The 27,227-nt window shown below is 40.8% G+C and overlaps 2 protein-coding genes across 2 annotated transcripts; both read left to right on the plus strand.

The window, feature by feature from the left end:
• Window positions 1-11,343: 11,343 nt before the first annotated feature.
• Window positions 11,344-12,903, plus strand: LOC135712224 (cytochrome P450 4d1-like). The gene has a single exon (XM_065235186.1). The coding sequence runs from the start codon at window positions 11,368-11,370 to the stop codon at window positions 12,886-12,888; it is 1,521 nt and encodes a 506-aa protein (XP_065091258.1). The 5' UTR covers window positions 11,344-11,367; the 3' UTR covers window positions 12,889-12,903.
• A 6,728-nt stretch (window positions 12,904-19,631) lies between these two features.
• LOC135712225 (cytochrome P450 4C1-like) lies at window positions 19,632-21,140 on the plus strand. Its single transcript, XM_065235187.1, has one exon. It carries the CDS (start codon window positions 19,632-19,634, stop codon window positions 21,138-21,140), a length of 1,509 nt encoding a protein of 502 aa, XP_065091259.1.
• Window positions 21,141-27,227: the final 6,087 nt, after the last annotated feature.

Genomic DNA, 27,227 nt, shown 5'->3' on the forward strand with positions numbered 1-27,227 from the left:
AATTGGTTGCTCAGGGCTGCCCCCACCTCACAACATACAATGTATGTTCAATTTCCACCACGCGCGAATAGACATGTGTTAAACCAGTTGACAGGTGTGCATGAGAACCGGAGAAATGATTTAGTGCACCCTCGCGGCGAGTTGAGTTGCAGGTCACGCTACGAGCAGGATACATTTCGTTCCAGCTTCGCGATGAGTAAAAAATATGTGTAACAGTAACACGAATGTTGTATTTTTTATATGTAGTGAATCGCTTCGATGAGTAATTTGCATAGCACGTTCTTCGAAGGTAGTTCAACAAATGTCAGTGTCAATTGTCTGTAGCGGAATTTGCTTGACAGGCTGGAGAGTTTAGATGAAGCGAACCAAATGCTAAGTAATGCTGTGATGAACATAAGGATCACGAGTAGTTATTTGATTGATGAACTTACAAAAATGTAATTCCAAGTAACATTTTCAGCTTTATGAAGTACTACAACATTATTCATATAACCCTGCTAAAGGCAGCATTACTTTTTTTGTATCCACCAATACCTAATCTGGAGAAGGTTCTGGTATATGTTCAATGCACTTCAATATTTATTTACTGTAAAAAAATTATGTGAAGAACGCATTTGTTATCAACTTATTTATTTGGAAGACTCAATAACGTTAGCTTTACGAAGCCGATATATCATTGATCCATGTTTAACAAGAATAACTTAATGATACGTCTAGTAGGGGTGGACTCATTACTCGCAGTGGCCTCGAAGGGAAGTCGGAAAAGTGTCCTTGTATCTGAGGTTATCATTTGCTTACCATGTATTAAAAGATCACATCACAATCCAAAGTGAATCCAATTCTAATTCATCCTTTCCACCAACAAAACCCTCCATCCTGTGACAATCATGGAGATGCAGAGGTATACTCGGTCTCTAGTAGAAACGGGTGTCAACTAACAATCCTTTCCCTCCCCGATGACCATAAAGACGTGGCTGGTGCCATTACTGACCTCAATGGCATCGTGTAGGGAAAAGTTTCCCCTACCCAATGATGCTGTTAGTTTGCGTAGGTGGCTTACGCTTTGCGAATAAAGGGCTTACAGACCTTTTGTTTACACATTATAATGGGTTCTTTTCAGGGTTGCTTCCACTCACTTGCTATAAAAAAACATATTTTTTCGGAATTATGCATTCATTAGATGATATGAAGATATGCTGTACTTGTAAGTAATGAGAAGGGGGTTTAAAGTATGTGTTTGACTCATAAAACCTGTCAATTTTGCTTTCAGAGCGTCACAATAAACGATCTTATGATTCGTGAGCGTTCACTCAGAGTGAGCACTCACGAGTCGTAAAATTGCTGATTGTGACGCACTGAAAGCAATATTGACAGATTTATGTGTCAAGCACACACTTCATGTCCTCATCTTGTAACTTACAAGCAGTCTTGTAAGCGGTCACGGTAGTCGACACATTTTCTGTGATAATTGACTGCCTTTGCCTCCGACACTTGCAAAACAAGCTATCAAATGACAGTACTAAACTAAAATGTCATATGACAGACTCTGTCATACGACACTGTCGCCGAAGACCGTCACGAATGTATGTATTTTAGTTTTTCTCATAATAAGAGCTGCTGATGGTGTGCTTGTGTGAATTCTGAAAATAGCAAGCAATGATGTCCTAGTAATAATATTTCTGATCATAAATGGTTTAATTTACACCAAATTGAGGAATTACAACGAAATCACACATGTCATATGATAGCTATTTTGATAATTTTCTTTTAGCTCGAATGTTATTCTACCGCTCGTGTTGTGTGAGAGAGACGACGGTAGAGCATGAGTGTTCGAATACAAACAGACTGTCGCGCATGACAACGAAGCGAGTGTAGTAAAAAACGTCAACTGTTTCAACCCCTGCTTACAAGTACTAATTATCACTATACCATCTCATGATTTCATAATTCTGAAAAACATTTTTTTATAGCAAGTGAGTGGAAGTAACCATGGTTCTTTTCAATTTTACCCCAGAATTTATGATCCGAAAAATTCACGGGGGCAGCAATCAAGAATTTCGTCCTAGCTCACAACAATGTGATGCATATAAGGACTAGGATGACTGCAACAGACAACTCTTTCTACCATTCAGCACTGCGATGCAAGTTTGAAGGAGTAAGCTGTTTTTTTTCTGTCGTACCTCCGTCATTTTTACCGCTGTAAGTATGCCCAAAAGTGTCAGATTGTCCAAAAATGTCAATATCATGTGAGCTACGGTGCATCTAAATGTGGTTGACAGGATATAGGGTCCCCTGAAAAAAATATTATTCAAAGCCATGCCTGCTTCGCAGAGAAAATTTAATTTTATTTCAAGCAATGTCCAGCATTCGAATTTTAGATCATGAGTGCACAAATGAATTTAAGTTCATGTACTGACGTAAATTTTTCAGGGGAACAGGGTAATATTTGCTTTTCATGAACACTGAATGTTCATTATTCATTATTCATGAACATTTAGTGCAAATTTTTAGCAATCATTGCCCCGTTCTCCAATCAAATTTTCATCAGTCATCCACTCAAATTCATCGGTGAACTCATCCATTAAAAAAAAATTACTCTTTTATATAAATTCGGATACAAAATGGTACGAACTGAAATATTTTGCAAAAGTAGGATAGGGTCTGTGTGATGGTCATATAAAACACCCGTGTCCAGATCAGAGGTTAACTGTGTATATATTTTTATGCTCTCCTTCCGATGTCGTCTCTTTGTACATAGGTCACAGATAATTGAACAGATGTATCACCATATCTCCATTTTTCAAAAGAAGTTTAATACTCCATTACACAATCGTTGAAACGATTTGGCTTCCTTGTATTCCTGCGGGCCCTACGGTGACATTTGTGTCGGACGGTGTGTCATTGTTTGAACCTGCACACTTAAAAAAATTCATGTAAACTTAGGTGCTCTGAGACTGACATATACGAGCGTCAATTTTGACATACAGTTGAGTCAAAATAGACGCGAAATTCAGCTCAATCAAACGTACTTTTCGTCGAGTAACGAACTTTTTAGTCTCGGAGCACTTAATTTTACATGACATGTTGATTTACGTCTCATCCTTTATGTCAAAGATGGATTCCATCACGTGTAAAATTAGGTATTTCTAAGTGTGTGGACTTATGCCTGACGTCTTCTTAATGCTCTTCGTCCCGAGCTTCAACCGGCGTTACTATGCATGGAACGTTACCTGAAATGAAATTGAAGCAAACAAACAGAAAACATCAACTCAGTGATTCACCTTCATCTGATGGGTTCCGTTCTGAATTCAGCCTCTTCAGGTGACTTGAGTTCTTCAAGTAAACTTTTCCATGATAATCCTCAACTGTGACTCGAGCCTCTTCCTTGGCTGTGACTGTCATAGTAGTTGGGTTTAATGTCGGAGTAAGTTTGTTACCCGGTAGCACGTTTTTCACCAATACCTTATCTCCGACAACAAGACCTGACCATTTCGCTCTACGACGATCATCCTTCCTTTCCTTTCCCTTTTCTTTGGCCTGTTGATCCCGATCACTGAAATCGGTGAATGGAACCGCTGTGTTTACGTCTTGTAGGGATGGTAGCTTAGTCTTGATGTTCCTTCCGTACATCAACTCGGTCGGCGTCTTTCCTGTAGCGCTCTGCGGTGTCGAATAATAGTTAGGTATGTAAGCAGGTCTTGTTTCCAATCCTTCTCCAGCGCTTGACTGATCTTCAATCTTTTCACCAGAGAACGATTCTGGCGTTCCACCAAACCGTCTTCTTGTGACCAGTAGGGCGTAGTTCTGTTAAGGACTAATCCTCGGGTTTTGCAGTATTCCTCGAACTATCTGCTTACAAATCGGCGGCCATTTTCCAAAGTAATAGTTCTGGGATAACCAAGTCTAACGAATATGTTTTCCAGACGATTAGCCGTTTCTGCTGCTGTTATTTTCTAAAGTACTTCCACCTCCTTATACCGACTAAGATAATCAATAATTACGAGGAGGTAATCACCTGAAGGAAGAAAATCGATTGCGACATCTACTCATGGTGAATCAGGTAGTTTCCGCCGTTGCATAGGTTCAGGACGCTCCGGAAGGCTTACTAACCGGCACCCTGCACATAAATCCACTACACGGGCTACTGAATCATCCATGGCTGGCCACCAACAAGATTGTCTAAGCCGCTGCTGCATCTTTGTTCGGCCTGGATGCCCCTCATGTGCCAGGTGTAACATTCTATCTCTCATCGATTTGGGAACAATCAACCTCGATCCTCTTACAACCAGGTCTCCAACTTTGCCAAGTTCGTTACGAAACGCATCCTAGGGTTTGATCTGATGTGAAGTGTAATTCCAAACACCGCGATTGAGAAACTCTCGAAGCTCACTCATCTCCGAGTCATTTTCAGACGCTACTTCTTAATCCTCTACATCTACAGCTGCTTGCATACACTTCGAATATAGACATCAGAATCCGGATCAAATGGTTGTGCTTCAATATTTGACAACCGCCACAGAGAGTCTGCTTTGTTTGTCTTGCCCTTACGATATACAACGTCATAGCTAAATGCTGGGAGGCGAAGCACCCAGCGCTCGATACGAAGACACGGTTTGGAATCAGGAGAACATATTGCTTCGAGAGGTTTATGAGGTTATGGTTATGATCTAACTCGAACCATACGCCGAAGAGATAGATTTGAAATCTTTCAACGGTCCATACGAGAGCCAACGCTTCTTTTTCCGCTTGGGCATAGCGTTTTTCCGTGTCAGTGAGGCTTTTACTAGAGTATGATACGACTTTTGGAATACCTTCGTGAAACTGTAGGATGACCGCTCCCAAACCCACGGGGGACGCGTCTGCAACAACTCTTGTTTTTTTGCCAGCCAACGGCTGAAAGTCTCCTTAATAAAGATATATATAAAAAAAAAACTCTTGTTTTCAGCTTAGGATCAAAATGAGATAAATTTCCAACCTGACTGATGAGTCCAACAAGTTAGTTTATTGAACGAAGTTTGCTCCTTTGCACACCACTTAAATGGTTCTTTGTTTTTCGTGAGTTCCCGTAACGGGGAGGAAATCGTTGCCAAATCAGGAATGAAGGCACCGATGTAATTGATCGACCCCAAAAAAACTTCGTACTTCTTCACCGCTGGTCGGGCTTCTGAAGTTTTGAATCGCTTTTACTTTGTCCTCGGATGGAAGAAGACCTTGTTTACTGAAACGGTTTTCCAAGAAATCGATTTCAGAAAGCTTGAATGCGCATTTCGTTTGGTTAAGTAGAATACCATAATCACTGTAGCAGTGGAGAACAGCGGAAGACTTCTCACCTCAATTTACCAACGCTCGTTGCTCATCTTCCTCGCCCACGATGGCGTTAATCACTTAGTTTATTTTAAAACACTTGCACCGAACATTTACTCTTCGTTGGATGAAGTCGGTGAGATCCTTGAAGGCAACGTCGTCACGAGTAGCAGAAAATTCTTCCCAATCACGTCGAGTCACAGGATCGAGACGGCTCGTGAGAAAATGTATCAACAGTATATCCCAATGTTCGGTGCTCTCTCCAAGCTGATTCAGCACTCTAACGTTCGCTTCAAACTTCTCGACCAATGAATGCAGCTCAGCAGAGGACTCTCGACGTATGACCGGAAAATCGAACAATGCCTGAACATAATTGCGCTTTAGAACCTTCGGGTTTTGAAAATGCTCGATCAGTAAATTCCATGCAACGGGATAATTAATGCCACTATTCGGTATAGTTTGGATCAACTTAAGTGCCTCCCCAGCTAGTGACGACCGAAGGTAATTAAATTTTTGAATGCTGGAAAGTTCCGACGAAGAGTGGACAAGCGATGCGAACAAGTCATGAAAGTTAAGCCAGCTCTCATAGTTGCCAGTAAACACCGGTAGCTTAACGTCAGGCAGCTTTACATGATTCGAACTATAGCTCTGATTGTGGGGGACGGAAGTGGGCGTATTCACAGCAGGGATATGGCAGTATTGCAGAAGAAAACCCTTAACTTTGTAGAAGTATGTTTCAAATTCGGCTCTTTCTTTGAGGTATTGTTCTACAGCATCAGAGGACTCGTCACAAGTCTCTAAATCTAATTGTACCTTATCAAACTCCGTCCACAGTGACACGACCGCTTCCTCGGCTCTGTCTCTCTCCTCCTGGTAAGATCCGACGAAATTCTTGATGAGTGAGAAAGATGTCAGGATGCTGCGACGTCTCGTCTTCAGGAGTCGTAGTTTCCTTTCAGCGGCGGACATGTTGGTTGGGTGACGAATCCAAATCTATAATTGAGACCAGGCAGCCCGGACAAGAAGAAAATAAAAGAATGGAGCGGTAGTTACCTTCTAGAAGGCAATTATTTGCCTTGTATTTATTGAAATGCTCCTTCTCTCGAACTACTCTGCGTCGTTGAATGAAGCCAGGACCATCAATGATGGTGACGTCACAAGGTTAGAACTTCCTCGAATCGTCCACGTGTCTGTGTCCGCGTAAACCAACAGAGCAGGAAAACACACAGAAATAGCTGCTAAATCTCACCAAAATGGTAGCGTGAAGTATGGCTTCTCGATGCCAATGGTGCTAGTGTTCCAAAGGGCAATGGCTACTTGCTTGCACAACAATAGGTCACTGCGATCCATGAAGGACTTCAATCTCGATTAATCACTCCGGGGATGCCGGCCGGAGGTTCACACAGCCGTAGTTGTGGATCAGAGGAAGATCTCGTCGACGATATGAACATGCAAGCAACGGAAAGACCCGGTAGACATGCGATGAGAACGTAAAGTGATTGGCATACCACTCACCTATTCAATCAAATTTCAATGCCTTGTATTGAATTTGATCAGTAGCTCCCTCCACTATGGGACGTCGGATGATGGCGAATGGGTGGTAAGTATGATGGCGATATCCTCTATTCAGGTGTACATGCAGGAATGGCGATGGTGTCATTTGCCGTAGTTTCTCCGGGTGGTCGGAATCGGGTCGACGACCATCCGGCTCGAAGGACCAGATGTAGCAGTGGAGAACAGCGGAAGACTTCTCACCTCATTTTACCAACGCTCGTTGCTCATCTTCCTCGCCCACGATGGCGTTAATCACTTAGTTTATTTTAAAACACTTGCACCGAACATTTATTCACACGACATTAACATTAAAAGTAACTTTTTATTCTTAAAACACTACATTGAACTCAATAAACTAGTTACAAAACAAGCAATATATTGTTCTGGGTTAGTGACCGGTCTCGATGAGATGGTGAAGCAACACTGGTCGGTCAATCTCCCTCGTTGTAGATCGTCGCCTCATCTAGTAGGTAGCCATCGATCGGTGCTCATATCTCCCGCTCTCATGCAAATGCCCCTAGGAATGAGTTTCTCGAGAGTATCCCCACGCGAATGTATTGCAATCAACGGTTAAGCTGTGGTTGATTCTCCCACTCGGTAGTAAGAATGTGTGTAGTCGGTACAATCAAACTGATAACGAACTGAACCAAGTGTTGCGTCGATCATGTAGTGGTATTCTGAAGCAATTTGCATCTCGCATGCAAATAATCACGAAACGAAGGCTCTTATCATGCTCCTCTTCGGACTTCCCAACTATGATGATATAATCGATCAAGTTTATTGCATTCGGACAATCGGACACAATCTGCTCGATGACCTTCTGGAACATCTCCGGCGCACAAGATATTCCGAAAAGCATGCGTTTGTATCGAAACACACCTAGTGATTAAACATAATGCTTTTTATAAGCTAAAACAGTCGTATAAACACATGCAGTTGATTAATTTTAACAATGGTTATGAAAAAAAAATCAGTCGCACGCAAATAACTGATAACAAGGGTGGGTAATAAAAGTGGTTAACGGCTTGCTTTCCTCATCCAATTCCAGTTGGTAGAAAGCATCCCTAATGTACAAACGAGAAAATAAACTGCTTCATTCGACTTCCAGCGAGGACTTATTAACTTGTCACATGTCAATGCACAGCCTGATGTCACCGTTGTCCTTGATGACGATTACCATCGGTGACACCCAACGACTTGGTTCAGATGCTCTCTCGATTATGTCCTTAGCCAGAAGCTCTTTGAGTTTTTCGTCAACTTTCTCCAGTGTTGCAAACGGCAATCGCCGCAGTCGTTGAACTACTGGTTGTACAGATCTATCAACCGGGATGTGGATCTTGGCTCCCCGAATACTAGGAAATGGTCTCACTACTTCAACTTAATGATCCATTTCTTGTCGACTTGGCAATCCAACGATCAACACTCCAAGCTCTTTCGCTGTCTTCTTACCTAATAACGGTTTTGGACCTCCTTCTACTAAATACATAGAAACAAGCCACAGTTTTCAACTGTTTGTTGCCGTCATTAATGACAATTTCGGCGTTGAACATATCGGTCACGACAAGGCAATCCTGCGCGTAGGCCCGGAATTGTGTTTACTCTGCCTGATAATCGGTACTGCATTTCGGATCATTGTCTCCCATGTTCTACTGTCGATGATATTTGACTGCACACCGGAGTCGATCTGCATCTCTATCAAAACTCCTCCAACTCTCCCCCAAACCAGGTCTTCGCAGTCATTGTCGCATGAAACCATTTCTACCAACTCAACTTTGTCGTCCACGTTAGCATCATCTATAGCATGTAGACGCCGAACTGAATTCACTTTCTTATTTCGAACTTGCTGACTAGATGAACTCGAGGGAAACGCCAAACTTTCTTTGGTACGGGACCCGACCAAAGTCTGAGATCAAATTGAAATCTAAATTTGATGTTGTGATTTCGTTGATAATGATTACTCAGGTTGCTGTCGTTTTGGTCGTTTTTTTAAATTTTCTAACGTTTGTTTACCAACAACTTTCATTTTATCTAACGTTTACTTCCCTTTGCTATCCAGTCGCAAAGCTCCTGTCCTCAGGTCGCAGATCGAGGTAGATGAGCCTTAGCAATAAACCTTCTTTCCTTTCAAGTCGCAAATCAAGGCAACTACGCCGTGCCTTAACAAATATCCTGCTTGCTCGCGCAGTAGCTTAAGAACGAACGGTAATACGTTCGTCTCTTTTACTCGAAACTGCTGCCACCCAGCAACTTCAAGGAATGAATGTTTTCTTTTATAGTTCTCCATATATTTTAATTAGAAAAAAAAATACATATCTTCCACTTTGCTCGGTATCAGCAAGGGTACCGCTTCAAATCCGATGGAATCTGGATGCCGAAATCAGAAATTTGTGATGGATCAGAGGTTAACTTTGCATATATATTTTTGATATCTTTCCGATGACATCTCTTTGTACATAGGTCACAGATAATTGAACAGATGTATCACCACAGTATGCATCCACAATAATCCGGACACATAAAAACTTAAGTAAAACACAAATTTCGCATTATATTTCAATTGTAGTTGTTTATTTCAGATTCATGGGATGTGATTTAAACATTCACTAAGTCAAAACAGAGTTATTCGGTATTTGCATAAAACTTTCGAACTTTGCGCTTAACTCCATCCATTAGGGTTTGTACAGATTCGTCAGATACCGTGGAGGCCACCATTGTCTAAATTTGTTGGAAGTGTTTGATATCTTTGATTTCTTGTTTCTTTTCAGAAAGCTTCCGCTTCATCAGATCCCATATCTCTCGATTGGACGTAACTCTGAAAAACTTGGTGGATTTGCGGTTTTTTGGAACAATATTCACTTGATTTGCTTCGTATCGCTCCATCACAATTTTAGCATAATGGCATGATGGCAAATTGGGCCAGAACAAAGGGTTTTCTTGATGAAGGGTAGCAATCGCTTCTGCAGGCACTCTTTCTGGTAAATCTCCTTGTTGATTGTGCCTGTAGTGGCGAAAGAATTACTCTTTCGGCCGCACGTGCAAATTGCTTGCCAAATAAGCATTTTTTTTTGGAAAAAATCGATGCCTTCTTCGAATAAAATACTCATCTGTAGCACTTTTGACCATAACAGAATAGAAAACCAGCCCTGGAAGCTGCTTGAAATCCCCCAGGACATAAGTTTAATCGTCCATAACAACGCATGAGCATTTCGTCAAATATTTGAAGTACAAACGTCGAGCCCGTGATTTTGCTGTCAAATTCTGTTTGTCGTTGCGATTTAAAACTGTTTTTACTTTATACGACTTCAGCCCACAACGCTGTATGGGTTTTTGTACAAAACCAGGTGACATTCCTATTTTACGAGCCACCGTTCGAACAGAGAGATTCGGCTTTTACTTCAATGTCCTCTTCACATTTCGATCCATGACAGGATCAGCACGTCCTATGTTTTTATCACCTCTCGGTTTCCTCTCGACCGTCAAACGTTCCGAAAATGATTTGAGCACACCGTGAACAGTGGATTTAGGCAAATCCATTTTTTTTTTGCAAGTTCCCGTATTGACAAGTTGGGAGTTGCATTTCGTCCGTACAAAATACACTCATGCACGTGTTTTTGATTCGTCGCCATCTTGAACACTAAACATGAAATGTAAATACTAATCATAACGGCGCTGGTGGTGTAGTGGTAAGCATGATTACCTCTCACCCCAACAGGCCTGGGTTCAATCCCAGTCGGCGCCGCCGGGATGTTCTGAGGCATAACATCTCTTATCACGCCTTCCGCCGTTGGTCCCCGGTCCATGAGTTGATGGGTCGATAGGTAGGGTCCAGGTGTGGGAGCTGCCTTCCTGGCACGTCGGTAGCATTGGTGCTCAGCATGGAAAACAAGATCGACGGAAAAAAACAAACCAAAGAAAAAAAAAAAAACTATTCATAGTCTTTTCCATCAATGACTCCCAGCTATACCTCAGCGAAATTTTTCACTCCTACGTGCAATATTTCAAAAGTTACAGTGATTTGAAGCTAAGAGAAGAGGAGACAATACGGGGACGAAAACGAACCACTTTTCTGTCAAACGCGAACCAGCTCGTGATTGGCCGATTGGAAGTGCGTAAGATAGAGATAGTATCTAGATGTAGATAGAGATAGAGATTAATGAGTAAGAAGCCAGTTGTCTCCTCTTCCTCTTAGATTTGAAGGTGTCCGGATTAATGTTTTGATGTTTGTGTCATTTCAAAGATATGATTACGTTATCTAACCTAATAATTTTCCAGGATGCTTTCTCGTACTGGCTGCGTTTGTATTAGATTAGATGGGAATGTAGCCCCCTAGCCCCTCCTAGTTACGCCAATGAGTAAAAGTTCCAGTAGGAACATAATTTGCCGACGAGAGTACTTGCACCATACTAACGTTTTAATAAATCTTTGCTTCTTATCAGTGCACTGCGAATCGTTTCTACAAGCCGAGATAACTAAGTCAGCCAGTCAGTCGGTACACATTAATCGGTAAACATGTATTGTTTTGCGATTTTCTTCGCTCTTCTCACCGTAGCCGTCGTTCGGTTCTACGTGCAACGTAGAAAGATTCATCAATTCAGCAAATTCTTCGCCGGTCCGAAGCCAACTTTTCCGCTGGGTAACATGCTGGAGTTTCAAACAGACGTCCCGGGAATTTTCAAACGAATGGTACAATTTCACGAGGATCATGGACCGGACATTGTGACCTGGGGAGTTGGAAACGACATAATGTTGAATGTGAGCAGTTCAAACGGCATTGAAAAGGTACTTATGGCTAAGGCTACACAGAAATCAGTGATCTATGACTTCATCGAACCTTGGCTTGGCAAGGGATTGTTGATTTCATCCGGAGAGAAGTGGTTCCAAAGGCGAAAGATTATCACGCCGACGTTTCATTTCAAAATATTGGAAGGATTTGCTGAGGTGTTCAATCGAGAGGCGAATATTTTGATGGAGAAATTGAAGGTGCACGAAGGTGGAGAAGAGTTCGATATCTACGACTATATCTCGCTGTACGCATTGGATAGCATCTGTGAGACGTCGATGGGTGTTCGAATTAATGCGCAGGGTGATCCAGACAACCGCTACGTACGCGATGTGAAAAGAATGACGGAGCTGATTTTGCTCCGAATTTTCCATATGTTGAGTGTATTTCCTATTTTGTATTGGTATCTGATTCCGAATGCCTGGGAGCAACGGAAACTCATTCGTCGACTGCATCAGTTTACCGATTCAGTGATACAGAAGCGGCGAGAGCAACTCAAAGATGAGCACCAGCTCAGAGTGGTTGAGTTTGACCTAAACGAAGCAGACATGTATGCAAAGCGGAAGCAAACTTTCTTGGATTTGCTTTTAAATGTCACCGTCGATGGGAAACCTTTGAGCAATGTGGATATCCGCGAAGAAGTGGACACGTTTATGTTTGAAGGTCACGACACTACGACCTCCGGAATAGCATTTACAATTTTGCAATTAGCGAAACATCAAGATATTCAGGAGAAGCTCTACCAAGAAACCCTTTCCGTTTTGGGCAGGCATGATTGCAAGACCACCCCTCTTACTTATAACAACATTCAAGACTTCAAATATCTGGACATGATAGTAAAGGAATCCTTACGGTTGTTGCCCCCTGTATCGTTCATCGGTCGTAAGCTGGTGGAAGCTACGGAAATCAATGGGACGATTATTCCAGCCGGAGTTGATGTCACAGTTCCCATCTACATGGTACATCGCAATCCAAAAGTCTATCCAGATCCAGAACGATTTGATCCGGAACGGTTTGCTGAGGATGCAGAGAACTTGCGCGGTCCCTATGATTATATTCCATTCAGCGTCGGGTCTCGGAATTGTATCGGTCAAAGGTATGCCTTGATGGAGCTGAAAGTGGCCATTATTCGGTTGGTTGCTCACTATCACGTACTTCCTGGCGCAAAGGTTCCCAGTATTCGATTTAAGACCGATCTGGTGCTACGACCGGAAGGAGGAATACCAATTAGAGTAGTTTCAAGGAATTAAATTACGTCAAATAGTTTTGTGGTTTTTTAATGGATGTGAAAATGTCCTGCAGTATAATCTGAAAAGCCTAGTTGCAATTTTCAAGACATCGGATACGTATAGTATAGTTGAATGTATTTGAGTGTATGATAGTCAATCTTAACATTATTTTTCCAGTTAATTTATTTCGTCAACCAGTGTAGACTACATGTTAGGGTGGTTCGATTATGCTCCAGAAGCTTAAACGGTTCTAAATCAGGTCCTGATCAATCTCCCCAAATTTAAGCTCATTTGATTGCAATGAAGCAGGTTTTTGAATATAAAATTACACGATTAACAATCAGTAATTCAATTCATTAAAACAGCAACTTTGTGCTAGGCACACCTCCTTTGTCATGCGCTGATGATCTTAAGATTTTTCTCAAGATTCAAAAGCATGTTGACGCAATGTTTCTACAAAATCAGATTGATAGATTCAGTGACTGGTGTGACTTGAACCGCATGACAGTAAAACCTAACAAATGCTCGATAATCACCTTCTCTTGCCCTTAAAGTTCAATTACACACTCCTGGATAATTCAATTGAACGAGTAAGTCACGTGAAGGACCTGGGTATTATCTTGGACTCACAACTGACGTTCAAACAGCACATTTCATTCATGGTAGAAAAAGCCTCCAGATCTTTGGGGTTTATCTTTAGGATAGCTAAGTATTTCACTGACGCGACGTGTACTGCCTTAAATCGTTATACTGTTGCCTAGTACGATGTTCATTAGAATATGGTGCAGCTGTTTGGAACCCTTTTTATCATAGTGGAGTTTAGCGAATCGAGTCAGTTTAACGCAGATTCATTCGCTACGCACTTCGGTGATTACCGTGGCGTAATCCTTTTAATTTGCCTCCTATGAGGAACGTTGTTCATTGATACACCTAGAACCTCTCAACACTCGTCGTGACACTCTAAGAGCTATGTTTGTCGCTGATGTTCTGCAGAATCGAGTTGATTGCCCAGCTTTATTGGAACAAATAAACATCAATGTGCAGCCTAGGTCCAGATGCTTCGATTGCCACTTACTAGAACTAATTACGGCTTGCATAGCGCTATCATCAGTCTTCAAAGATGATTCAACCGAATTGCATCCGTGTTTGACTTTCACATGTCACGTGAGTAACTGCGACGAAAATCTATTTTCTTGGAGAACAAATCGTAAAATGTAGTTTTTAGATTTTACAATATATTTTATTGTGTATATGACAGTCAGTAGTGTAAAGTAACCATCATTGGGGCCACGAGCCTGTTGATGCAGAAATAAATAAATAAATAATTTTCAAGTGAACGTCTCGTGTAAAAATAGTTATTTCTAAGAGTGTTTCAGCTCGTCGTCTCTCTGTAGAATTAAAATCGATATTAGAAAACAAAATTGTCAAATACCCCACAATAAAGGGTTTTATCGAAACGAGGACGACATGGAGATGTCAAAATTAAATATCCTCCGTCATTTTGGAATCCAAGATGGCAGCCATCAGTTTCAGAAGGAAAAAATGAAAAGTTCCATAAAATGGGTATTATCCGAACGGGGACAACGTGTACTGCCTATAATCGCATATCAGTCCCATATGGAAAAAAGTAAGCATGGAGAAAATGGCAGTCAAAGTTACGAAGCGCAATTCCTATGCTTATATTTGAAAAATAATAGTTAATTTTGTGTTATATTTTTCAAGTTGAAATCAGTTGCAATTAAATTTGCATGTTTTGTTATATCAGCGGAAAATATGAAAATTCGAAAAGCAGAATTTTAACTTGAACTATGGACGATTGAATTTCAGGATGGGACTGATATGCAAACTGACTCGATTTTTCACATCGAAATCCATAGTTTTAACGCATAATATGAAAGTAGATTGACAAATACCCTACAATATGAGTATTTTCAGAACGGGGACTTGGTTATTTCTTAAGAATTTTGTTTTGTTCCAATATGGGTGAAACATTAGCAAACCGTCGCACGGAGGGGTATTTGTTCTACGCTAGCTGGCCAAAAGTCCATTTCTCAAAATAAGCCAAAACAGATTCTGAATGTCTGGGTTCAATCCCAGCCGAGGTCGGTGGGATTTTTCTGAGGCATAAAAATCTCTGGTCACGTCTTCCTTCGGAAGAGAAGTAAAGCCGTTGGTCCCGGCCCATGTGTGTTGAATGGGTGCGATATCCTACGCAGGTGTGGAAGCTGCCTTCCTGCACATTCGATTGCCGTCAATGGATGGCAATCGATGTCCGTCGGTGATTGGCACTAGATTGCGGAACAGAGACCGACGTTAAATAAAGGAAAAAAAAAAAGATTCTGAATGCATGCATTGTTTACTTCAGAGATATGGTAACATTGCCCTGTACTCATTATCTCTTTTTCTAAACTGACCGCGTTGTGGCATCAGTTCAAACTTGCCTGTTGTTGAATCGTGTTGGTTTGTTAGAAAAAAATCGTTCCGTAGTGCCATTGTTTTCGTGTATCTACTTGTTGTTGGGATAATCACATTAATTTGCAAAAATGGATAGTGATCAAGCAGGCATTTAAATATGTATTCCACATGACATCAGCTGATTTCACTTAGTTTTGACTTCGTAGAGGCAGTTTATGAAAATCTTGTCTACAAGTGCTATTTAAACTATAAAATAAATGTATCGTGATAAAAAAGTTAACTTATCCTGTAATATCCTGTAAAGCCGTATATGAGGCATTATATGTACATATGTATAGAAGATAATAGCAAAAAATCAGCTGCGATTATTTGCGATCTTTCGAGAAATTGGAAAATGAAGATGGCGTGTCCATATAGGTGGATTTATCAAAAAAAGTACACAAATGCAGTTATTGACATTTTCATTCATTATATGGCGGTTAAGGCGGCAATCTAGGCGGTCAAGCCCTTGTTGTGGGAGGGGGAAGGGGGGGGGGTTGCCTTTTAGGTATATTTTTCTTGTTTCATAATTCCATCAGATGCGTGTGGATATGAATTCTGATACAAGTGTGTTCCACAGTTGAGAATAGTTTGTGGAAAACCCAACTCCATCTTCACCTCGCTACTGTCGCCCAATCCACATTAGCAATTAATTCGCTACGGTCAACAAAGGTTACATTAAATGGCAAGCAGTTCACTATTAGACATACTTTTATGCTCACTATGGTTGATGGGAAAGTGTGTAATGCAGCAGCTGAAACGACATCAACGATGAAATATTATGTATGTGGCGCAAGTTCAAAGGAATTCAATAATCTTGGTGTTCAAAAGGAAATTAACACAGATTATCTTAAATTCGGATTATCCGTTTTTCATGCCAGGATTCTTATTTTCGAGACAATTTTACATCGTTCTTACAAGTTTCCGATCAAAAAATGGCGGTTATCTGATTCAAGAAAACTTCAGAAAGAAATAGGGACTCCTTGTGGATTTTCCAAAACCAGGCTTTGGAAATTCGGATGGCAACACTAGTCTAAGATTCTTTGCTGATCCGGAAACCGCTGCTCAAATAACAGCTTTGATTTTAATTTGATCTACCGGCTTTAAATTAGTATTGGAGACACTAGCTAGTGGTTTTAAAATTGATACGGAATTCAAACTTTTACTCAAGAAACAGCGGAGACATACGTTCGACTGTATCCATGGTATCCGATGACTCCAATTCTGCATATAATTTTAATTCACAGTTATACAACATGCACTGCTACCAATAGGGCAGTTGTCAGAAGAAGCTATACGACATGGATGTACTGAAAAGACTGCTGCTTATTTCTGATCCTGAAATCACAGGTAAACAACGTAAGGGTTATCATACGTGAAAGACAATAAATATTCTTTTAGGATTAATAAAAATCCCTCGAAAAAAAGTCAAGGGTTTTGACAACAGAAACATTGGAAATGTTACTCTCAGAGGACTTCATGCAAGAAAGCGAAGATCTGTCGGAAAAAAATAGAGATGGAAGAAATATATGAAACAGTCGTTTCTAATGAACAAGAAAATGTCTTATCAAATTCGGGATGAGGTTTTTTTTTCGTTTAATTTCATTTGTTTTTTTTTTGACTTGTTGTTTTGTTTTTGTTTTTTAAATTGTTAAATATGTTGTTGCTGGGTAATACTCGGGGTAATTATCTTCTTAAGGTGAAAGTTGATGGAATCCACAAATGGCCGCTATTTTGTTTATTTTGCCTTACCACTTCGATTTTTTGGCGCCTTGAATCTCAGAAACTACAAAGTTTCCGTGCATGAAATTGTAATGACTTGTATGCTGCAGTTCAGCAAAAGAGTGATTAAAAGATAGAGAGAGAGAGATTTATTAAATGTATTCAATATATTTGTTTGAAAATGTATTAATCCATAAAATCCAATTCTCGAACATGACCTCACTATGACGAATACTTTACTTAAAAACGCACTAGACTTGTTCGAAAATCAGCTTCGTTCGATACATTGGACTTAGGCCTCTAAATCTTAACGAAAAACGCTCCTTTTTGGATATGTTGTTCATTTGGCCCTAGTAATCATTTTCCACATGAGAATACGTGTCCCCAAAAAATTTTGAAAAATTAGCCCCACCCTAATAAGGCAGCATAAGGTAAGAAAACTCATTCATATTTAAATACATTCTCCACACTCATTGGGGTATCCTCATAGAGGTAACTCTAAGACCAGAAGGTCCCGAAGAAACGAGCTCAACGTTTTTGGCTATCTTCTGTCCCAAGCTAATCGATGCATCGAAAATCCACGAGCCCCTCATTGTATCTGTCAAACTTTCATAGCGAATAAAAACAAACATAGTGTAGTAGGGTAGAGAACTAGTTCGGCCTAATCGCCCATTTTGGGCCTATCGAGCAGAAAACTTCAAATAAATCTATGATTTCAGAGTTAACAAGTCAATTGTGCGTTTAGTACGATACTTTAGTTAATAAGCTACCGAACGAAGTCAATGAGAACGCGTGATATGAAAGTTTTCACCCATTATTTCCAAAAACAAGAGAAGCGCTCCGAACGAATCAATTTTTATCTTCATCCGATAGGCCGAAGCAGGCATGGAAAATCATTTGCATTCATTTCGTGAATTCACTTTTTTCAACAAAAGATTTCCGCAAAATAACGTATTGAGTTTTTGTAGGCGTTCACAGATAAAAATTCTGAATTTTAATTGTGATGTAAACATTCATTCACGTAAACTTGTATTTCATTTCATGCAACCGAGCAACTTGTAAACAATCTTGTTTACAAAGATGGGTTTTTGTATACAATATTTGCTACATTGCATGAAATGTCTCAGAACTTTACATGATTTATAATGTAAACTTATATGATATGTGACGTTCCATTTATGTGCATCATATTGAACAGAAATTTACACTACTTTTTCGAACTGTGTGCGTTAGGCCGAGTTTAGAATCCGTAGGCCGAGTTTGGCGTCAAGAAGCAGTGTTAGACTTTTGACAATATCTCAACGATTGGTTTCTTTTTAGTAAATCTTACGGTACGTACGGAAAGGTAAATAAATTTGGAAGCCATGAGTAATTAAAAGGCCGGAAATGGGATAGTTAACCCTACTAGAATTTCGATTAGAATGGGTACGTTAAACGATTTGCTTGGGACCAATAGGCTAGTCAAGTAGTGAGCCAATTTAAAACCGTTAGTTTCCACTGGTTGGTATCCTTTCTGTCGGAAGGAGATTCTCTATCATCCCGTGGAGGTGTATAGGTGAATTTACCTATCGATCCACCAAACCCGTTTTTGACCCTTCATACAGTGACATGTTGAGGACAATAAGAGGTTATTAAGCTTGGGGAACAGGATTTTTCAGTAATCAAATGCAGACTTGCAATTGCTCATTACAGCTAAAATGCTAATTTTTGGAATTATGAAACTATGAGCTACTATAATAATAATTTTTATTTGTAAGAAGCAAGATGGGTGGTAAAGTTTGTGTTTGACATACACAATATCAATTTTGCTTTCAGAAGGTCACAACTAGCGATTTTATGATCTCTGATTGCTCGCTCATCGCGTTGCTCATCCTTATAGCTAATCGCTATTATGACCCTCTGAAAGCTAAATAAACTTGTTTTATGTATCATACAAATACTTTACCTTCTCTTCTTGCATCTTGTCAATAAGAATGACCATTAAAATATTTCATAGTTGCTGTAATGAGCATTTGCAAGCTTGATCAAATGAACACATCTTAGTCCTTGTTACTTGCCTTGCCTTGTTGATAGTGACAAGACTCGGCTTTTTCCACCGAGGATGATCTTGAAACAAGGGAAAAATGAGTTAGTTAATCTTCATCTATGTGATACCTAATCTTCTATTCGTTTTTCCCTAGTTTGAAGTGGTTAAGATTAGGGTTCCGATGCATGGTCATTATCGATGTAATTCCTCAATTTTGTTGCTAATGAATCCAATTTTGACTGACAAAAGGGTGCGCCTTCTGAGGAAGTAAATGTTTACTCTCCAACGGCGACGATGACAGGTAGCATAAACCGAGCTACTGCCTATGACCAAGACACACCGAAACAGGTATCTATCGGTTTTAGAAGCACTACAGTTCGTAACAGCTGATAATAAAGTGCTTCAAGTGCTTTGTACCACTTGAACATCCAAAGGTACTTGGCAACCTATTATGCTCAACCTTTTCTCTAGTGACTGAAATTTACGCTTCTGTTGGAATGTTAAACTTCAAAAGAATCAAAATTTGTCTAGTTAGTACGCTTTAGAACGTCCACGAATCAACATGTTGAACATCACAGTATTGCTCGCTCTCCTAGCGATAGGCCTAATTCGGCTGTTTGTACGGCGAAGAAACTTGCAGCAATTCGCCAATCATTTTCCCGGTCCAAAACCGGTTTTCGCCATCGGCAATGTCCTCAAATTCCCTAAGGACATCGGTGGTATCTTCAGACGAATGCTTCGGTTCCACTACGAATACGGACCGGACATCGTTACCTGGGGAATTGGAAACGACGTGATGCTGAACTTGAGCAGCACAAAGAACGTAGAGAAGGTCCTAAACACGAAAATCATCCAAAAATCGACGATGTACAGCTTCATCGAACCCTGGCTCGGTAAGGGTTTGCTGACCTCATCTGGAAAGAAGTGGTTTCATCGTAGGAAAATCATAACGCCGACGTTTCACTTTAAAATTCTGGAGGGCTTTGTGGAAGTGTTCAATCGAGGAGTGGATGTTTTGGTTGAGAAGCTGAAAGTGCACGACGGTGGCGGCGAGTTTGATATTTATGACTACATTTCGTTGTACACGTTGGATAGCATCTGCGAGACGGCTATGGGAGTTCAGGTAAATGCCCAGAACGACCCGGAGAATCAGTACGTAAGAGATGTGAATAGAATGACCGAGTTGATTCTGTTGCGAATATTCAGTCTGCTGAGAACATTTCCCACCCTGTATTGGTATCTGCATCCGAATGCTTGGGAGCAACGCCACTTGGTTCGCCGGTTACATCAGTTTACTGATTCTGTGATTTGGAATCGTCGTCAGCAGTTGGTGAATGGGAATGAAAAGCGATCGATCGAAAACGATACGACTACAAAGAAGAAGCAAACATTCCTGGATCTTTTGCTCAGTATGACCGTCGAAGGTAAGCCGCTATCAAATGAGGATATTCGCGAAGAAGTTGATACGTTTATGTTTGGTGGTCACGATACGACTTCATCTGCGATATCGTTCACCATTCTGCAACTAGCAAAACATCAAGACATTCAAGAGAAACTTTATCAAGAAATCGAATCCATTTTGAAACATCAGAACTGCGGAACCGGTCGAACCTTGGCTTATAGTAACATTCAGGACTTTAAATATCTCGACTTGGTGGTGAAGGAATCCCTGCGTCTTCTACCCCCAATATCCTACGTTGGTCGTAAGCTGACAGAAGACACAGAAATCAATGGAGCTGTCGTACCAGCTGGACAGGACGTATCCATTCCAATATACATGGTCCATCGAAATCCTAAGGTCTATCCAGACCCAGAGCGATTCAACCCGGAACGATTTGCAGAAGATTCGGAAAATATGCGTGGACCGTACGACTATATTCCATTCAGTATCGGATCGAGAAACTGTATTGGGCAGAAGTACGGCCTGATGCAGCTGAAGATGACCGTTGCTCGGTTGATTGTAAACTTTCGAGTGTTGCCCGGTGAATCGACGTGGGATGTCAAGTTGCGGACCGATTTGGTATTGAGACCGGAGAGGGGCATTCCTATTCGGATTGAGTCACGCAATTGAAGTGCTGGAATGTACTTGAAATGAACGTCTTGAGATCATCTTGTTATACTACTTCTAAACTAAGTAAGTCGTTATGAGGAATGGTACTTGAGTATCACAAGCGTATAAATAAAATAATTTTCTAAAGTTTTTCAATTGAAAAGCACCAGCTCTTGAATGATAAGCGTGCGATGAATGAGATTTTCTATGGCAAAAAATCTCTGGTTAAGTTCAGTGCTGTTATGGTAAATTGAGAGATGGTTACTCGCTGAATTATCATATGTGTGCCTTGAACGAGAGTCCATGATTGTAATGTATTGAAATATATTAAATAAATCTTACATGGTGAGCGGTAGTTCTTGTCAGTAAAGTATATGGTCATAAAAATGAGAAGCTGGTATGACATTTTTATTTTCAGCCTATTTCCTGTTTGTTATATCTATAACAATTTTCTTGACTTAGTGCAGTTCAAATCTTTCTCCCTTTGCCTTGACCCTCCGTTACTCGTGCTGTTGTACTTTGTACAACACACATGAGTTTTCCATTGCCATTTTGTTGCTGAGTTACCAATCGATCTGAAACCAACGAGTATTCCTCAAAAAACTTGTTTTGATCAGGGTTGCTTCCACTCACTTGCTATATAAAAATTATTTTCTGAATTTTGAAATCATTCGATGTTATAATGATATTTTGTACTTGTTAGATACAAGAAGAGGATGAAAGGCAAGTGTTTGACTCATAAAACATGTCAATTTCGCTACCATAGTTTTACAATAAGCGATTTTATGGTTCGTGAGCGTTCACTCAGAGTGAACACTCGCGAGTCGTAAAATCGCTGATTGTGACTATCTGACATCAAATTTGACAGGTTTCATGTGTCAAACACTTGCATTTCAACCTTTTCTTATATCTCACAAGTACAACATATTATTATTACATCTAATATTTTCAAAACTCAGAAAATCGTGTTTTTATAGCATGTGAGTGGAAGCAAGCCTGGTTTTGATCTATAAAAGCTAAACATTGATTACAGTAAACACCTAAAAAATGCGGATAATAGAGAAAATGTAAATAGAAACCGCGTAAACTGTGACCATATTACGTGGGATTTGACTTAATTGATTACAACATGGAACATATCGAGATCCTGACCAGATAGAAAGTTACTGTCTTTGACAAAGTTTTTCAGGAGGTCAACGTCTATTGCTTGGCGCTCAATAGTTCAGAATTTTCTCACTACGTAGCGCTAGTATTCTTGTGAAATTCTCATATAAAATATCTCGAGTTCTCAACCAGATAGAAAGGTACTGTCTTCGGCATAGTTGTTCAGGAGGTCTAGGCTTTTTCGCAGGTGGCCAGTAGTTCAGAGTTTTCTCACTTTGCGGCGCTACTATACATATGAAACCCTTGCATATAAAATATCTCTAGAACCTGAACAGATGTATTCGACAAAGTTTTTCAGGAAGTCAAGATCTTTTTGTTGGGTGACAATAGTTCAGGATTTTCTCACTATGCGGCGGTGAAATACGTGCCTTTCTCGCATATTCAATAGCTCGAGATCTTGATCAGCTAGAAAGTTGCTGTCTTCGGCAAAGTTGCTCAGGGGGTCAAGACTTTTTGGCTGGTAAACAGTAGTTAAGAATTTTCTCACCACGTGGCGTTAGTATACATGTACACTTCTCGCATATGCTATATCTCGAGATCCTGATTAGATAGAAAGTTATTGTCTACGACAGAGCTGTTCAAGAGGTCAAGGTCTTCTGACTGGTGGACAGTAGTTCAGATTTTTTTCACTTCATGTGCTAGTATACATGTGAAATTCTCCCATATAAAATATCTCAAGTTCTTGACCATAAAGAAAATTACTGTCGTCGGCAAAGTTGTTCAGGATATCACAAAATTTTTGCTTGTGGACAGTTGTTCAAAATTTTCTCACTACTAGCGCTAGTGAAATGTGAAATTCTCGCCTGTGATATATCTCGAGACCAGACCAGATAGAAAGTTACTGTCTTGAACAAAGTTGTTCAGGAGGTCAAGATCTTTTGGATGATGAACAGTAGCTCAGAATTTTCTCACTGCGCTGCGCTAGTATACACGTGCAATCCTCATATATGCTACAGCTCGAGATCCCGAACAGCTAGAACATTAATGTCTTCGGCAAAGTTGTTTAGGAGATCAAAGCTTGCTGGTGAAAATGCAAAACTGAAGTTTTGAGCACGAAAACTTCAAGAACACTAAATAACAGCTAGACACATTTTTTTCCATTCAAGAAAGTTGCAGAATACACACTAAAACTCTGTAAGACACACTTAAATCATAGTATCCGTTTGGGGGTGGATAAACTTTTTTTACGTAATTTTTTACCCTTTTTCATTATTTATCACATGAAATCTCAAGAAAAGATATAAACGCCGTATTTTCAACGGCAATGTGATAAATAAAGATAAATTGATAAATCATGCTGGAACACTCATAAAATTAAACTGATTTTCACCAGAAAAACAAAAAAAAATGTAAATTTGTAGGGGGGTGGATAAACTTTTTTTGCTTAATGTATGATGGCAAAAAGTCCAATAGTGAAGAAGAAGCATGCAATTTTGCATTCATCTTCGAACCAGTGTCACCGTCCGTCAAATGATGCAGTTAGTTTAGACACGTTCGAAATATCATCTGCAATGATCATCGATGCTTCAAAAAAGTTGAAGAATTTAGTTGCTCCTGGCCAGGAGCTGAGTCGCTAGCCATCATTTTCAACCGTTCGTTTGAGCGAGGTGAATTTTCCATGAGCTGAAAACTATCCTACATGTTTCCTGTGCACAAAAGTGGTGACCGACGAGATGTTAAAAACTACCATGGGACAGGTAGTCGAGCCATTGCTGGGCCACACGCGACCGGCGAGCAGTAACCTCAGTTTTGGAGGTGAGGGTGCTGGCTCCCAATAAGAGGGACGTCGGAAAGCATCCCGGATGAAAAACAATGGACAAAGAGTCGGAGGACTCGGCACTAGGCGGCAAATTTGGGCCCGGATCGAAGAACCCAACGCGGTCAAGGTAGTCATTATAAGGTCCCGAGTCGGCGAGTCTCGTGCTGGTGCTTGCTTAGTGTTGCATCATTGCGGCACCACACGCGAAGGGCGAGCAGTAGCCGAAGCTTTGGAGGTGAGGGTCTTGTGTGGTCTGGTGGGTTAGCCTCCGCTTGCTAACACTCAAAATCAGATGAGTTACTGCCCCGTCGACGGTCACGAGGGACGTTGAGTCAAGCAACGACAAGCAGCGATTATTGGCGTAATGGGCAGTGGGAATGTTCAGATACCGTGAATAAACCGAATTATGAACACACAAGAAACTATGCTTCTGTACTCTGTTTTATTGTACATGGACTAACAAAAGATAGGTTTGATTTTATTATGATCTGCGAAAGTGCTGCCAGTATTACCTCACGGAGTACATCATCCGCAGACAGTAGCGTCGTCAACACTCCTCATTGATGTTCAACGTGACTGCTTATTCTTCTCCTTCCGTGTCGTCAGAGTCAGCCCCAGCATGTTGACAAACTTCTGTTGTTTATTTGCGGCCAAAGGCTTTGTCATGATGTCAGCCAACATGTCTTCCATTGCACAGTAGTTGAGTTCCAGCGTGCCAGATGCAACAAGGTGCTTGGTGTAGTGACATTTAGTGTCAATGTGTTTAGAGCGGCGATTTTGTCGCTCCAGGCACGTGAAATCCATACAGCTCCGATTGTCCTCCCATATGGTTGTAGGATCCGTATACTGTTCGTTCACCTCTGCTACCAATCTTCGTAGCCAAACCGATTCGTGAACTGCTTCAGCTAAGGCGACGTATTCTCCCTCCATAGTCGAAGTCGAGACACAAGACTGCTTACGCTGCCCAGCTGATTACGCCATTTCCAAGCTTGAAAACGAATCCGCTATTTGACTTACGGTCGCTTGTATCACTCGCCCAATCAGCGTCGCTGTATCCTTCCAATACCAGTCCGTTGGTCGACCCCAGCATAAGACTGTAATTCGCTGTCCCAGACAAGTAGCGTACAATACGCTTCAATTCCGTCCAGTCAACCTTCGTCGGATTCTTTATTTTTCAACTCAGGATGGATACACTTGCTGTAATGTCGGGCCTTGTATTTGTCGAAATATATAGAAGAGCACCAACAAGCGACTGGTACTCCTCATTGTCCAGCAAAACATCGGAATCTGCCGTATTCTTGTAGTATCCGGGGTCCAAAGGTATCTTTGATTTCTTGAGACTTTCTCCAGTTGCACCTCAACAGACCTTCCATTGCCGTCAATGCAACGGAGCAATCCACTACCACAGCCTTCCGACATCGTCCTTTCACCGTTGGCCAACGTAACAGGAACCCTTTCCTTTTAGTTGAGCGAAGTGAAAAATGCTTTGCTGTGCGTCTGTCGACATACCAAAACTCGATCTGTCCACCGGTTACCGAACTAGACGCCCCCGCAGGAACAGCTTTATCGGATGCTTCACTGTTTCGTGCTAGAAAACACAACGGAGATTTCGATCGTTGAACTTGATTCGCCTTTTGCTCCTTCTTAATCGAGGAACCTCAATAATGCTTGTCACTGACATCCACTTGCTTGCTTGCGTTAGTGTTAGCGTTATTATGATATACTTCGTAGATTGGATACTAGCGACACTCACGTCTCTTCTGAAATTCCCAGTTAGACTACTTTCAGGAATAATGCTGAGGAGTAAACATTGGTTCCAATCTAAACAAGAGTAACAGAAGCATGACTGTCGCTATTCCCGGCCACGCCCATCTTTACTAGGGATAGGGAAGGAAATGTTGATGTAGTACTTACTTAGCGAGAGGCCACCGACTTAGCGACACCCTCATAAGTGCTACGGAGTTGGAGGGTTGGGTAGGGTATTCGGTTAGGATTCACCTCAAGTTGGCGATGCAACCAAAAGTATGCATTGTTTATTTGTTGTTTATTTAATCTCTCGATAGCCGGCTATCGAAAGAACATATTCATTTTGTTTAGTGATCATGAATTTTAAGAGTCATGACGGAGAGCTTGGGATTAAACCCATGATTTTCTGCTCAATAAGCAAAAACGATCCCTCCAGGGTCATCGAGCATCTCATTGTAGTAGATAGAGTTAGTGTTGAATAAATAATGAGTAGAATCGAGTGAGCGTGAAGCGTGATAGTCCGTATGTAAACGGAATCTCATTGGTTAGAGAATTTTCACTGCATCGCTAATTCGTGTAGCCGTGGCCGAGACTGGAAACCTCGGTCCGGTCACGACACTCATAAGCATAACGCTTCGCGACAATACAGGACTAAGTTTTCGCTTGATATGCAAATAGTTTCCGAGGTTTATGTTCAATATCAATAATTCAAATGATGGTGGCGATTTATTGTGCTGTGGAAGAGCTTGGGGTTAAATCCATGATTTTCTGCTCAGTAAGCAAAATCGATCCCTCCAGGGTCATCGAGCATCTCATAATCCACAGCGCTTCGCGTCAAAGTACGAATATATGGATGAACTATCTATTGTTGAATAACTATTATTTACGATAATTACATGAAAGAAATAAAATATAAACTACAAACTAAACGTGACTACTAAAATCTCAAAAAGATATTCTCACAAATATATTTCACGCAACCAGGAATCTCAAAACCATTAGACGCTATAATGATACTCTGCACATGTTAGACACAAGAATAGGCCAAAAAGCAAGCGTCCGACACACAAAACCCGTCAAATCCACTTGCAGTCACAATCAACGATTCTACTAATCGCTGTCTGCGGCACTCTGAAAGCGAAATTGACAGGCTCTATGCGTCAAACACCCGCCCTCCAATCTCCTCCCGCATCCAACAACAAAAATCTCCATTACAACATCTAACGAATTCAAAACTCTGAAAATCACTCATCTATAGCAAGTGAGTGGAAGCAACCCTGCATGCAACCATTCTTCATGCTACACTTTTTCTGCCTATCTTTCTATTAGGCCTGTGGACATGCGTTAGCTTCGAAACTTCTAACCAAACTGGGAAAATTTTCAGATCATAAAAAAAAACTTGAAAAAAAAACATTCAAAAGTAGTTACAAAGAAAATAA

The sequence above is a fragment of the Ochlerotatus camptorhynchus genome, unplaced genomic scaffold (assembly GCF_037179485.1).
Source record: "Ochlerotatus camptorhynchus isolate MF236.1 unplaced genomic scaffold, CSIRO-AGI_Acam_v1.1 ptg000466l, whole genome shotgun sequence".
Lineage (NCBI taxonomy): Eukaryota > Metazoa > Arthropoda > Insecta > Diptera > Culicidae > Ochlerotatus > Ochlerotatus camptorhynchus.

Bases quoted from the DNA above. Each gene is read 5' to 3' on its own strand.
- LOC135712224 (XM_065235186.1), top strand. From the start codon at position 11,368: ATGTATTGTTTTGCGATTTTCTTCGCTCTTCTCACCGTAGCCGTCGTT.
- LOC135712225 (XM_065235187.1), top strand. From the start codon at position 19,632: ATGTTGAACATCACAGTATTGCTCGCTCTCCTAGCGATAGGCCTAATT.